The sequence below is a fragment of the Amblyomma americanum genome, chromosome 4 (genome assembly GCF_052857255.1).
Source record: "Amblyomma americanum isolate KBUSLIRL-KWMA chromosome 4, ASM5285725v1, whole genome shotgun sequence".
Lineage (NCBI taxonomy): Eukaryota > Metazoa > Arthropoda > Arachnida > Ixodida > Ixodidae > Amblyomma > Amblyomma americanum.
This window is the reverse complement of record NC_135500.1, coordinates 149,708,638-149,721,087: the sequence shown is the minus strand read 5'-3', so window position 1 is coordinate 149,721,087 and position 12,450 is coordinate 149,708,638. Positions and strand designations below refer to the sequence as shown.

At 45.6% G+C, this 12,450-nt stretch overlaps 1 protein-coding gene across 1 annotated transcript in view; it reads right to left on the bottom strand.

Annotated features, from left to right (window-relative positions):
• Positions 1–12,450, bottom strand: part of LOC144128521 (cytoskeleton-associated protein 5-like) — a 68,466-nt gene that overhangs the window by 41,357 nt on the left and 14,659 nt on the right. The window contains 6 exon segments of the mRNA XM_077661964.1: positions 674–880; positions 4,676–4,918; positions 6,220–6,348; positions 7,849–7,962; positions 10,523–10,697; positions 12,078–12,223. Of these exon segments, the coding sequence (XP_077518090.1) occupies positions 674–880; positions 4,676–4,918; positions 6,220–6,348; positions 7,849–7,962; positions 10,523–10,697; positions 12,078–12,223 (1,014 nt within the window).

Here is a 12,450-nt window from a genome sequence, read left to right as displayed (position 1 = left end):
CCTCTGGAGGTGAGCTTACTGCCAACGAAGCACACGAGTACCATTGCCGACGCAAGGTACAAATAAATGCAAGCGTATAACCATTTCAGCAAGGGCTGCCTGTCACATCTGTGATCGAAATGAAACAGTCAAACCCTCTGAAGCTTTATCATGGCCAATCAAGGGCTGAAGTGCCTTTGTGTAGCATCACAATGGTCATATTCCATGCAGAACAACATGTGACAGAGTCAAGCATGCTTCAAGCACCGAGTTAAATAACTGCATCATTTGGAACAAAGATAGCCCGGGTTGCTTGAAGCATCAAACATTTTTCACTCTCACTGACTGCCCCTATTTTTCAATGCTGCACTTAAAGCAATTTCAACCATCACACACACCATCCTGAGATGGAAGGCTGTGATTCCACAGAAGTTTTGATGAAAAGGCTTTGATGCAAACGTTATCAGGACAGCAACGGCAGCAACATTCCTTTAAAGGCCATGAGTTGTGCAGAGGAGCTGTGCAGAGTACCAACAGCACTATAATAATAATAATAATAATAAAAACAGACACACTGGGTGACAAGTTTGCTGCGAGTGGGATTTTCAGCTAAGAAGGACATGCAATGACCCTGCACACCTCCACACACCTTATGGGTAACTAATGATGGGGAAAATTCAATAACGACACGTACCTTACTCCTTGAACTGCTCTTGAGCAGACGCCCTCCGCCACTGCCACCGACGGCTCCCTGATCTTCATCAGGCGAGATTACATCTGCGTGGTTGGGCGCTGGCATTGTAGTGGCCAAGGATTGTTGCGGCGCCACTTGAGAGCTTCCACCTCTGAGGATGGTAGCCTTGCCCTTAGGTGGAACCTTAGCCGGAAGCTGCGGTCGGACCTGTGCAGTTTTGCAGTACCTTTAGCAAGGCGTGCAAAGAGCAGCGTGCAAACAAGAAACAGACAAACAAACGAAAAAACGTGATTAATTCTTCTTCATTTCTAAGTTCTAACGTGCTGCACAAAGGTACACCCAAGCTCTGTAAAATATCCAAGCTGGTTTGACCAGTGTACAGTCCGGTCACAAAAATTAAAGCTCCGATAATCGCCAGACCTCCCAAGCTTGGACCTACATTTTTAACATGTTTGAAGTAGCGGTGTGCGAATATTCAAAACTCCGACTAGTTTTTAAAAAGTATTCGCTATTCCAGCTGATTGACACTGTAATTTCATTATTCAAACTGTTCGAACCTCCTGATCATTCAGAAACAGTTCATCTAAACTCACGGCAAAACATTGCGGCATTCCCAAATGGTAGTATCTCGGCAGTACCACACAAGTTAGCTTTCTCTTTCGTCGTAGAACCGACTGCTAGCACGCGGCAAAAGCCCACAAGTGGTAGTACTAGACATTGCATGAAGTCAATGCGCTGACGGCATCGAGCACCACCATCGCCGCATGCTCTTGGGTCGGAAAACATAGTGCAGCACCATGCAGCACATCAATGCATCTACACCCAATGCAGTCAACAGCTGGCTGTGGACTTGAATGGCAGCAATCACCTCATTTTAGACCGCTACGATAAGATGTGCGCATGCACGGGAGCAACCTGGCTTGTGCAAGATAACAGAAGGGATGAAGGTGCGACCAACGTAAGCCACTGCGCCCGTTTCGTGGTGACTGCTTTGATATTCTCAATTTTCGTCACTTATAATCTAGACACTGCATATCTTAGACCCCAGAGGACTCCAGAGAAGAGGTTAGCGTAGTTTAAATACACTACAACACTTCAACCAGCCTGCTTCAAGAGCTGAAATGACAACAAATGACGCATCAGCAGTTGCAATTTTTTTTTTTGTGCCTCTTGTACCTCTCGTGACCCAAAGGCCAACTACACACCAAACAAATTGTTTGGTTCATGAGACTGAAAAAACATGAGAGAAGAAATTAAATTAAAAATTCATTAGCGGCCATGGGCGACTACCACGCGGTGATCTATGTATTGTAATGTCTAACACGTAAAATTTTGAAAAAGAAAATATGCAATTAAAGTTAGGTGTCTATAGTCCTTTAAGCCAGTGTAAAAAACATCTTGTTATTTGGAAACAAAATTTTCTTACGATGAATCCGTTAAAAACACGCTGCGGATAACTCACGGAAAAGAACCTTTATTTGCAATTAAAGTGGTCCTTTATTCCTGCCCTTTCTTCGCCAGCAGCAACGTTACGTGCATCTTGCTTTCGTTGTGAGCTCGCGAGCTGCCTCAGCCTATCTATCGCGCCAAACACCTCGTGGGTGACAGGGACACCGCAGCCATCAAGAGTTTCGGTATTGCAGGCATCATTATCTTGCGCTCGGGGCACTTACAAGATGACCAAGACTGCTGAGACCACTGCTACTAACAGACTACTGGCTGAGACCACTGCCGCCGAAGAGCCGCTTTAGGGATGTGATAACGCCGACAGTGAATGAGGCATTCATGGCAGATTGGTGGTATATCGGCATCCTTGTCTTAAATCCCCGACAAAGTTGTAAGGATGCAGTGATGAAGCGACCACAGCGCATATGCATGCAGAATATGCAGTATGACCCACCCTTGTATAAAGCGCTTTAGCAGCGTATTGAACTTCAAATAAAAGCGACACCTCACCACAGTTGCTAGGCTCTTGAGGCAATTTTTGAGCACGGGAAGTAGAGCCGCATAGAACTATAAACTAGGTGAGAACTAGCGGTTTACCTGAAAAACCATTGGCTACTGTCCGATTTCAGTGTTGATCATTTGGTGCGCGCAGCTCTACCACTCTACACAAGGGTGGTGAAAGCTGGCTGCTGTATGCGTTGCCTGCATGCAGCAGCAGCAGAGAAGGCAGAGGTCCGATTGGACAGGTGATGCATGCCACGTGACCAGACGGGCCAATACACATGCCTCGTGAATGTATTACTGCTGCCATTGGTTGATCACCGGCCGTGTGCAGTAGATTTGTTTTCAATACTGCCCTGTCTCGCTTTTATCAAGCTTTTGTTTCCCTTTTAAATGCTTTGCCCAGCTGCACACATGCATGCGACTGACCTTGTAGCCTGTATAAGCACGCTTGGCTGGTGTTTAACTGCAATTTCAATGCTGTGCTTTTTATTTATTTTTTTTGGGGGGGGGGGCTCTCTTATTGGGCAAAATCATGGGAGTTGGGATACTCTTCTGTCTGCACGCTGACGGGAAGCAGAGTTTTTTTTTTACTTTGGGGGCGAGTTAATGGCGCCTCCTCGTTCGTTATAACCAAGTGGTATGGCCACGGTTTGTTTTATCTGAGGCGCACTGCCATAGCTATAATAAATTTTGATGATAACACACCCTCGTTTGTAATAAGCAAGCGTTCATTACAACTGCAGCTGTTATAAGTGGACTTGACAGTATATAAAATGGCTTAACGGAATAAGGCACACCCTCACAAGATTGCTACCATGCACCTTCGCGCAAAACAGCGGGTAAAGTCTGTTGCAGGAGTGTGCTTCGTTAGGAGGAAGCTTTTTTGACAGTGCGGAAAACCACTGCCATTGCGCCTGCAATGGTGCAGAGACCTGACCTAGCCAGATCGCAGTATCGCACATGCATCACGTGCCAAACGTTGCCTCCCATAGACTAAAAGGTGTGTATGCCAAAGTGCATTTGCTCGTCGACCAGGGCTTAAAACTCTAGGGTCTTAAGTTCAGTTGAAGTAGCGTCACAACAAAAGTTATTGCGGTGCAGAGATAGCCAGATATCTATGCAGCATGGTGTGCCTGTTTGTGGAGTTAGTAGCAACTATGCTTGCAGAAGCACTTCTTAATCAGAATAGAAAGCAGAAATAAAAATAACACACAAAAATAGCAGCCGCTGTGAAAAAATGACTGAAAGAAGAAAACTAGACCGTTATCAATTTCAAGTAGGATAACATGTCCTTGTTTCATGCCCTCAGTCTTAAGCTCATTTCATGCATACTGCTATAAATGCTCTATTTGCAATTATCCTCTCTCTGAAAGGTTATTTTATTAACTGTTTTCATGTAGCATATGTGTATGTATGGACACACCTAGCATACTCGCATAACTCTTTTAGGGACACCTCTGTTGAGTCGAACTTCTGATAAGGCCAACAAACTTTCTGGTCCCTTCAAGTTTGTTTCATAGAGAGTCTACTGTAAAATGGCAGCAGTACTCCTATCATTTTTGACCACCATGATAAGAAGATGCGGAGTGCACAGCAATAGGGCAAGGCCGAGGCATGCGCGCGCTCCTGTGATTGCTTCGTGGCCATTGCATTTGTACTATACAATTTCAGTCTATTACCATCTAGAAACTGCGCATTTCAAGCCACAAGAGACAAAAAAAGGAGTGGATGACACAAGAACCAAACCTTATATGTAAAAGACTACCAAACATTGCTTTCCAGGGACAAGCATGACCAGGGACAAGCATGACCATATCAAATGACACCTTTTTTGATGCTGCATGTTCATGGTTCAGAAGGTTTTGTTCACTTCCACCAAATGTCTACTCAAGCCGCAAACAAGAAAACAGCAGCAATACAGAGTAGTGAGAAATGTGTCACACGACTATCCAAACTGTGTTACTCAAAGCCCTAAAGCTGGCCTGTGGACAGGATACGCTGATGCTGTGTCAGAAGCCACAGCTCAGTAGATTTAGTGCAAGCTGCCGTCACCTTGTCGAGCTGTGCCATGACGAGCGTCTTGGAGGAGGCCTTGAGCTTGGAGGTGGCTCGTGCCATGGACTCGTATCCCAGGTGCAGCATGCAGGGCAGCAGCAAGTCCTGGGCTTTCTTGCGCACCTCGGCGCTGCGGTCCTCCAGGCACTGGTACACGTGGGGCAGGCACGACGCTAACTCTGCACCGGGCACCCCGCGGGCATCGCTGGCCCCCAGCCGCTCTGCCAGCCAGCCAAAGAGCTGCAACAACCAGGCCCCCGTCACGCACGTCAGCCTCCACATCCTGTTCTTCCTCTACGCCGCAGTGACAAGGACGGGCGGAACTGTGCAAAACTAAAACATGGCAAGAGGGGCAGCGCACGAGCGTACCTCATACCTTTGCCCATACAAGGGCCTAAGTGGCTCAAGTCTTACCACAGAGCCTCGAGACATTATAGTACTGTTGTATAAAGGGAAGAACAACTACTTTTGTTCACTTCAGCCTGGTTGCCCAGCTGTAACAAGCAAGACAAAAACACCCACTTCCCTGTTTACAGCAAGGACTTGACTAACGAGTAAATGATGCAGTAGTGTCCTTGCACACATTTCGATAGAATAAGGAGAGCTAAGACCCCACAAAGTGTGCACATGATCATGCACTCCTACCAGGTACCAGTGAATTAAAAGAATGTCATATTAAGAAAAAAAAGAGATCTTAAGAGGCAGAGAGAGAGGTGATAGCATTGGCCGTCTCTGGGAGGGTTGCTTTAGGCACTGCAGCTAAACTGCCCATTGCACAACAAACTGCTCTCTGCACGCAAAGAGCAAACATACAAAAAAGGAAGTCACGCATGACTGGGAATGTGTCATGCAAAGACAGGTAAGGCCGCACTTTGTGGGAGGCTGACGAAAGAATGAGTAAGCAATTCTATGTGACAGGACTTGCTTTTAAAACAAACTTACAACAAAAGAGCTTACATGAACAAGAAATTTCAAAAGAAAAGAAGCAATAACGCAGACTCGAAAGCAAATGCAAGTACAAAGTAAGAAATAAGACATGAAAATGCATGTGAACGATGCAAACATAGCAGCCCAATTAAAAAAAAAAATAAAAACTACCATTTTGTTTGTTCTCTTTTGGAAAGTGAAGAGGTTTTTTTCCTAACCACGAGGACAAAGGCCATATATATATATATAGGTGGCACATTTTTCTCATGGTCACAACAAATTTTTGAACTTGCATTTGAAGTAATGCTTACTCAACACGATCTCCTATTCTAACTCCCTATGTTAGTAAAGCTACCCACTCAGTTGGAGGGAGCAGCTAAATTTGGCTGTAAAGTGGGTTACTAAAGCACCTCAACATCATATCTACCACTGTAACCAGCTGCTGCATGTGTACAAGCATCATGGGCAAAAATTCAAAATGCCCCGCTGAAAGACGTGAAACAGCAATCTCCACAAAAAGAAAAAGAGAAGTTCATGAAAAAGTTAAACCAGGACCACGTCTATTTCCCTACTGAAGATTCAGGAAAACCACAAAGTGGGAGCAAAATGCTTACCTCTGATCGAAGCAAGGGGTTTTCTGCCTTGAGAGCGTCCTTGAGCATCTCATTTTCAAAGAAGGTTCCCAGGCTGGCATGTGATGACCATTCATTGAGGCAGGACAGTGCAGCCGCACGCACCATGTTCTGATGGAAAGGCAAGCAGACATGAGCAGACCACGTGTGCAAACTAGTAAATACTGAAAGATGTGCACTTCAACGCTGTTTTTCAGTGCAATGAAAGTTACATGAAATGTAAGAACAGCTGAATCTCATTATAACGAAGTCAAAGGGGTCCGGCTATTACTTCGTTATAGCCGTAGCTTTGTTATAGCCCATGTTGAGCGAGCTTCCAAGGGGAATAGTCATTGGTTCGTTAAATCCATTATTTCGTTATAAGCCGTTTCGTTATAACGAGGTTCAACTGTATCAACTACATGGATTTTAGACCCAAACACACATCAGGAGCCTCAGAGATCAAAACACAAGCAAACAAAATAATTCGGGTTTAGTTTCAATTTGCACTGCAAACATTACAACTGCAAAAGATCTAAGAAACACCCAAGGTGTCAAGCAGATTTCGAATTACTGTAGAACCCTGCTGCTGTGCATTTCACGGGATCACAAGAAAAAAAAAAAAACGTACAAGCCACGAAACAGTACAGCTGGGAAGTGCGTGTGAAAAAAAAGAAAGTACATTGTTATCTTCAGTCTATTTTGTTTTTAGTTCTAGTAAGGGGAGCATGCTATTTCGGAATCTGCAAGGTTTTGCGGTTTTTGTTATCTTTCACGTGCACAAAATGTCATGAAAGGGAGTCAGCAACAAAGAGGGAAGCGCGCAAAGCGGATGAAGTTTGGGCACGACGTGTGTGCACCTCCACGATGCTTTTAAATCTTACACAATTCTCGCCTATTGGAGAACCTAGAAATTTCCTTGTTGCCTGCAGCTTGAGAACACAAACTCTGATGACAGGAACATGCCTTGACGCCAAAACAAACGCATGTGTGTCCTGTAAAGTGCTGCCCCCGTGGTGCAGTTTTGCACCAACAGCTGCAACAAGGTTCATGCCGCCAGTAAGTGTGCTTGGTGTAGGCGTGGACGCAAAAACACAGGAACCTGCCGAACACGGTGGCAACCGAGCGCAGATGGAGTCTAGCATCCCATGTCAGCTGGTCTGGCATCGCCGTTCCGCACTCTCTATGCATAGGCTGTTGAAATGCCAGCACAAGGTGAAGTATTACTGCAAAAAGTCGTTCGCAACATAGCATGCGGGAACGCTGCTGCAGTTGCAACCTAACAGCTGAGTCTGTACTGCATGCATTTCTAAGGGTGGCTGGACGGAACTAGCTCATGTAAACTTCGCAGCCAGGAAAACTCAGCTCCCGAGAACGTAACGACGGGGTTTTACAGTACTGAAGTTTTACTGTTCTTTTCATGTGGGCTCAACTGTATTTACTTCCCTTAACTCTCTTTAGATCCCAGAGATTTCCATTAGTTCTGATCAGATACCATTTGGTTGCACAGGTTTTTAAAGCTTCTGAGATAAGAGCTTGCAATAACAGCAGATATGCTAAATTTGACATTTGAAAACCTTGAATCTAATAAATGGGCCGTGTAGTGAAACGAAAGAAACCTTGTCCACCAACCTTGCTGTCACCCAGAGCAGTAAACATGCCAGGTGCAAGAGTACGAACATAGGGTCCACAGTGAGGACCTAGGGCTGCACCCAGGCTCTGGCAGATGTTCAGGGCCTGGATAGCCTGCAATATGCAATAACAAACATTGAGAAAAACAAAAATCGCTAAGTAATTGCACTCATGGCTATGGCAAAGGTGTGCATATACAGTAAAAACCTCGATATTTTGAACTCTTAATTTGAAATCCTGGATAATTCAAAGAATTTGTCACATAATTTCTAATGTAAATTTGACCGGATAATTCGAAACGGCGGTGTGGACCAGCCTGGTTAATTAAAAAAATCTGGGGTGCTATGCAAAGATACCCAATCCCAATTTCCCCGTAGACGAGTGAGGCGGGAAGCACTGCAGACACAGGAATAAAAATTTTTCTTCCAATTTGTCAAGTGGCAACTTAAAACCCTGCAACTCAACGCCTATAACAGGCAGGATGATCATTTTACCTTAATTGCATAGCTTGATGTCAACAGAAGCCAATGGCATGCATTCTGACAAGTTCCCTAGTTCTAGCAAGTGCACAAGGACTTGTTTTACATCAAGTCAAACTAAACTAAGTACATATTTGGAATAGGCACACAAGCACATATATTCTTTGATGTTTACAAAGATGTGTACTCATTAATAATTTTTTTTTTCTAAGACCAGCCTGCAAAGTCCAGCTGTAAGGTGCCTTGTGCTATTCTAGGACCCTCACGAAAAGCAATTCACCACTTTTCTTGCAGTATTGGCTGTCAGCCTCGATATGCGTACAGTAGAATGTCAACCATATGATCGACTATCACAGTTGCTATAAATTTCTGGAGGATAGAAATTGGTAAAATTCCCTAGCCAGCTTGCACTATGTAGAATGGACAGGTTTCAGGTGTTCTGAATGCTATCCCAAACCACTGCGGACAGTATGAATGAGTCAGCCACAACTGTACCCTTGAGTACAATGCACTGCCCACACACCGCCAATGTCAGACATAAACGGATAAACATGAATTCATTTCCTGTGCTTGTGCAAATAGATTTCATTCATTTTGTATGATACGATTTTCAGAAAATACTTTTTCCGACCCACAAGACTAGTATCATCGAGATTCTACTGTACTATTATGCAGCAAGCCCCGGGCCCTTTTGTTTTCATTTTTATTTTTTTTCTCCTCCACGCTTCCAGCAACTGGCTGCACTAGCAAAAACATCAATTTGCAACTTGTGCTTCAAGAATGCGCAACACGAGTAGCCTGTTGTATAAATCACTGCTTCTATCATTTTCAGATACATGCATGCGCTGATCACTACGCATGCCGCCGCCCAACTTGAACAATGGTGTTTGCAAGAATCTAGGGTGATTTCACCACCTGATATAATGGACAGTGCCTTTTGTTACAGCACATTTCAAATCAAAGAGCGTGGAGGAACAGCTTTAGTTACCGGACAACAATATGCAGTCCCAGTTCATCAGTTGCCACAATGTGAAGAAATGTCCCTTTGTTTGCTTTAGCATTAACCATGATGGGAACGAATTGACGCAATGCATTCTGCACTGACTTGAGCAGAGCATAGGACAAGCCTTTCCACTGAGAAGAAAATGAGTAGCCATCGTTCGGAGTGCAAGCTGCCTTCTTCAGCCGACTGCTGTGCAATCCAAGTGCAATCTCTAGTATTCAATGCTCGATTAAAACTCAACTGCTGTGCCACTGTTGGATCCACTCTTAAAAATTAATCACTTACAGCTAGTACTTTTATTTTTTTTTGTAACATTTGAAAGTTAGTGGCCTGCCAATTGGTGGCCTGCTATAGGTATTCATCATGAAGTCATTCTTCCTCTGCCTTTGCTCTAGGTATCTAGCATAAATTTGCACAAAGGCGTACATGTGCGTTCTGTGCTTCAGTGTTAAGTTGCTTACTCATAGCTGCATACTTTCCCATTTCATAGCCAATGTCTACATAAAGTACCAGTTTATGCATGCACTACAGTTATAAGTGATACATTTTGTAAGTGTATTATTCTGATGCAGTAGTTCTGAAACCACACTATGTCATGAGCAATGCAGAGAGTTGCAGTGGCACTTTTCATGGGCGCAGCACAATGCAATGGTTGGCATAGGATCCTGCCAATCAGCTCCTCATGCAAAAGAAAGAAAATGGGGGAAAAAATTGGCCGGCCATTACGCTTGTTGGTAATGTGATTTTTGAGCGAAGTTGCTGCGGTATCTGAAATGCAGGCTACTGCATATGAAACATGCAGTGCCAAATGGAAGTGACTTTGAAGTGAGTCAGTTTCGGCTTGGGCAGACAGCGATCAGCCGCCGCTGAGTCTCGCCTCGTGCGATTGGACATTAGCGAGCAGTACTCTGGCGCCATCTGAGTAAGCGGCGGCCACAACTGGCGCTCCTTACAGCGTGCTTGCCGCATACCTTACCAATCATGTCACTGGCGAGCAGACGACGGCATGCACTACTCTGGAGCCACAGGTTCCGGTCACGCATCCTGCTCCACGCTACTATCTTGCCGTTTTTTTCCACTTTTCACCTCACCCTCCGCTGCGCTTGGTTATGCGGACAGCGAGGCATGCCGCTCAACCCAGGAATGGGCACATAGAGGCTACACTCTAAAAGAAGAAAAAACGATGGCTTGCCAAGTTTTTGTTAGAGTCGAGCAGACGTGCTCGCAATGCACCCGGCAGGTCTCCCAGCTCGGGGCAGATAAACTTGGCCTGGTCCACGATGGCCGCCAGCTTCTGGAGGGCCTCCTGGCGAACCTTCCAGTTCTTGTCCGACAGCTCAGACAGCAAGGACTCGGTGAGCTGGCCACTGCAAGGTGCAAGGATGCAGGCAGCATCGACACTGAGCAACAGGAAGCAGTGACATGGCAGGACACAGCAAAGCAAGGAGAGCACCACCAACTAGCCAACAAGCCTTGATCAAGACTGGCCTGTAAGCCTGTCTTCACAACGGGTTAGGAAAGTTCATCCTATCAATGGGTTTCGTCAGCTTGTGGAATTACACAATGAAACACACAAAAGTGCCCACCTTTTCCCACCTCACGGTTAGTAACAAGCGCACAGATGAGAACTTCCTAGACAAAGCCACCCAACATGCTTGTAACAATGACAAGTTGGATGACCTGCAGGGCTAGAATTCCGAAGAAGTTCCGAGCAGCACTCCTCCACCAATTTGATTTACAGCGCAGCTCTTACACGCCCGTTCATGTGTTCCGCGTCGTAGTTGTTGTAACAAACCACCTGACAGGTGGCGGCTGTAGGCGTGTGAGAGGTGGCATGTTGGTAGGCAGAAGTACAGCGAAATGACACCAGCCTGGGTGAGAGTGGACAAATGGACCACTGCAAGGTGGCTGCTTTGGGAGGATCCCGGACGGTGGCTAGGAGTATAGCACACCAACTGCCAGCAGTGGTAGGTGGCGTGTGAAGAGCTGCGCTCAAATTTCGCATCACTGACTCTCGTAATTATCAGTCAATTTTTTTGCACTGCCAAGAACTTCCCAATTTCGAAGTTTACCTCCATTCTCAACACTTCACATCATAACAATGTAGCTCTTACAACATAAATGATGAACAGCCTTATGTTCTAGTCCAAAATAGCGAACCACCACGGCTGCTGCAATGGCTGAGTGGCAGAGAATTTGTCTCCCATGTGAAAGTCAGCATGTCTGAAGACTAGTGCTACCAGGAGATTTTTTTTTTTTTTATGTGTACAAGCGTTAGCAGGTCAGCAATCTACTCTGCATTTTAACAAAGCAAATCCACCAGACTCGACATCAAGAGAAACTGCCAATTCCTTCGCAAAAAGCACACGTTATGACAAAGACTTCTGCATCAAGTCATTACGTCTGAACTGTGGCCCGGTTTCATGGCGGTTGTCCTAACAAGTCAGTGCAGTGGGTCTCTGCATTCGGTTCAGATGACCCGGTATGTCGACACTGCACATCTATGATTGGCTGTCGAACCTGTGGCATAATAATGGTGCCTCAGTCAAAGTCTCTCCCTGTTGTTCTGCCTTGTTGCTCTTTTTCAACCCATGACGGTGGGTAACGCGATCGCGGACGCACTGGTGCAGACAGACTCAGATGTGGACATGGCGAAACCAAGGCAGCTTGGCATTTAGCAGGTAGCGCTCTAAAACGTAAAAACATGAAACTTCAAACCCCCGCTCAAATCTGCTTTAAATGCTTGCCTGATGTCAGTCCGAGGAACCAAATCCTCCATGTCAACAGCAGTCTCTTGGACATCATCTGCGGCGTCTCCAGCTCCACCCGTGCCTTCACCACCCGAGGGGGCTGCCACGCCACGAATGGGTGCTGGAGGCTTTTGGCCTTCCAGCTGCACACCAGAAAAGTGGCACAACTTTCACGTACCCCACAGTGATCGCAGCACTACAGAGGCATAATTGGACTTTCCCGAACAGCGAGTGCCTCTTCATTTTCAAAGATGACTAGAGAGTACAGGCGTTTTTTTCAATGGCAAAGGTGCTGAATTGTTTACAAACAGATCTGAGAAGCAGCATCATGTCCACTGTCTAGTGGACATAGCGCATCTTTGTGCACATG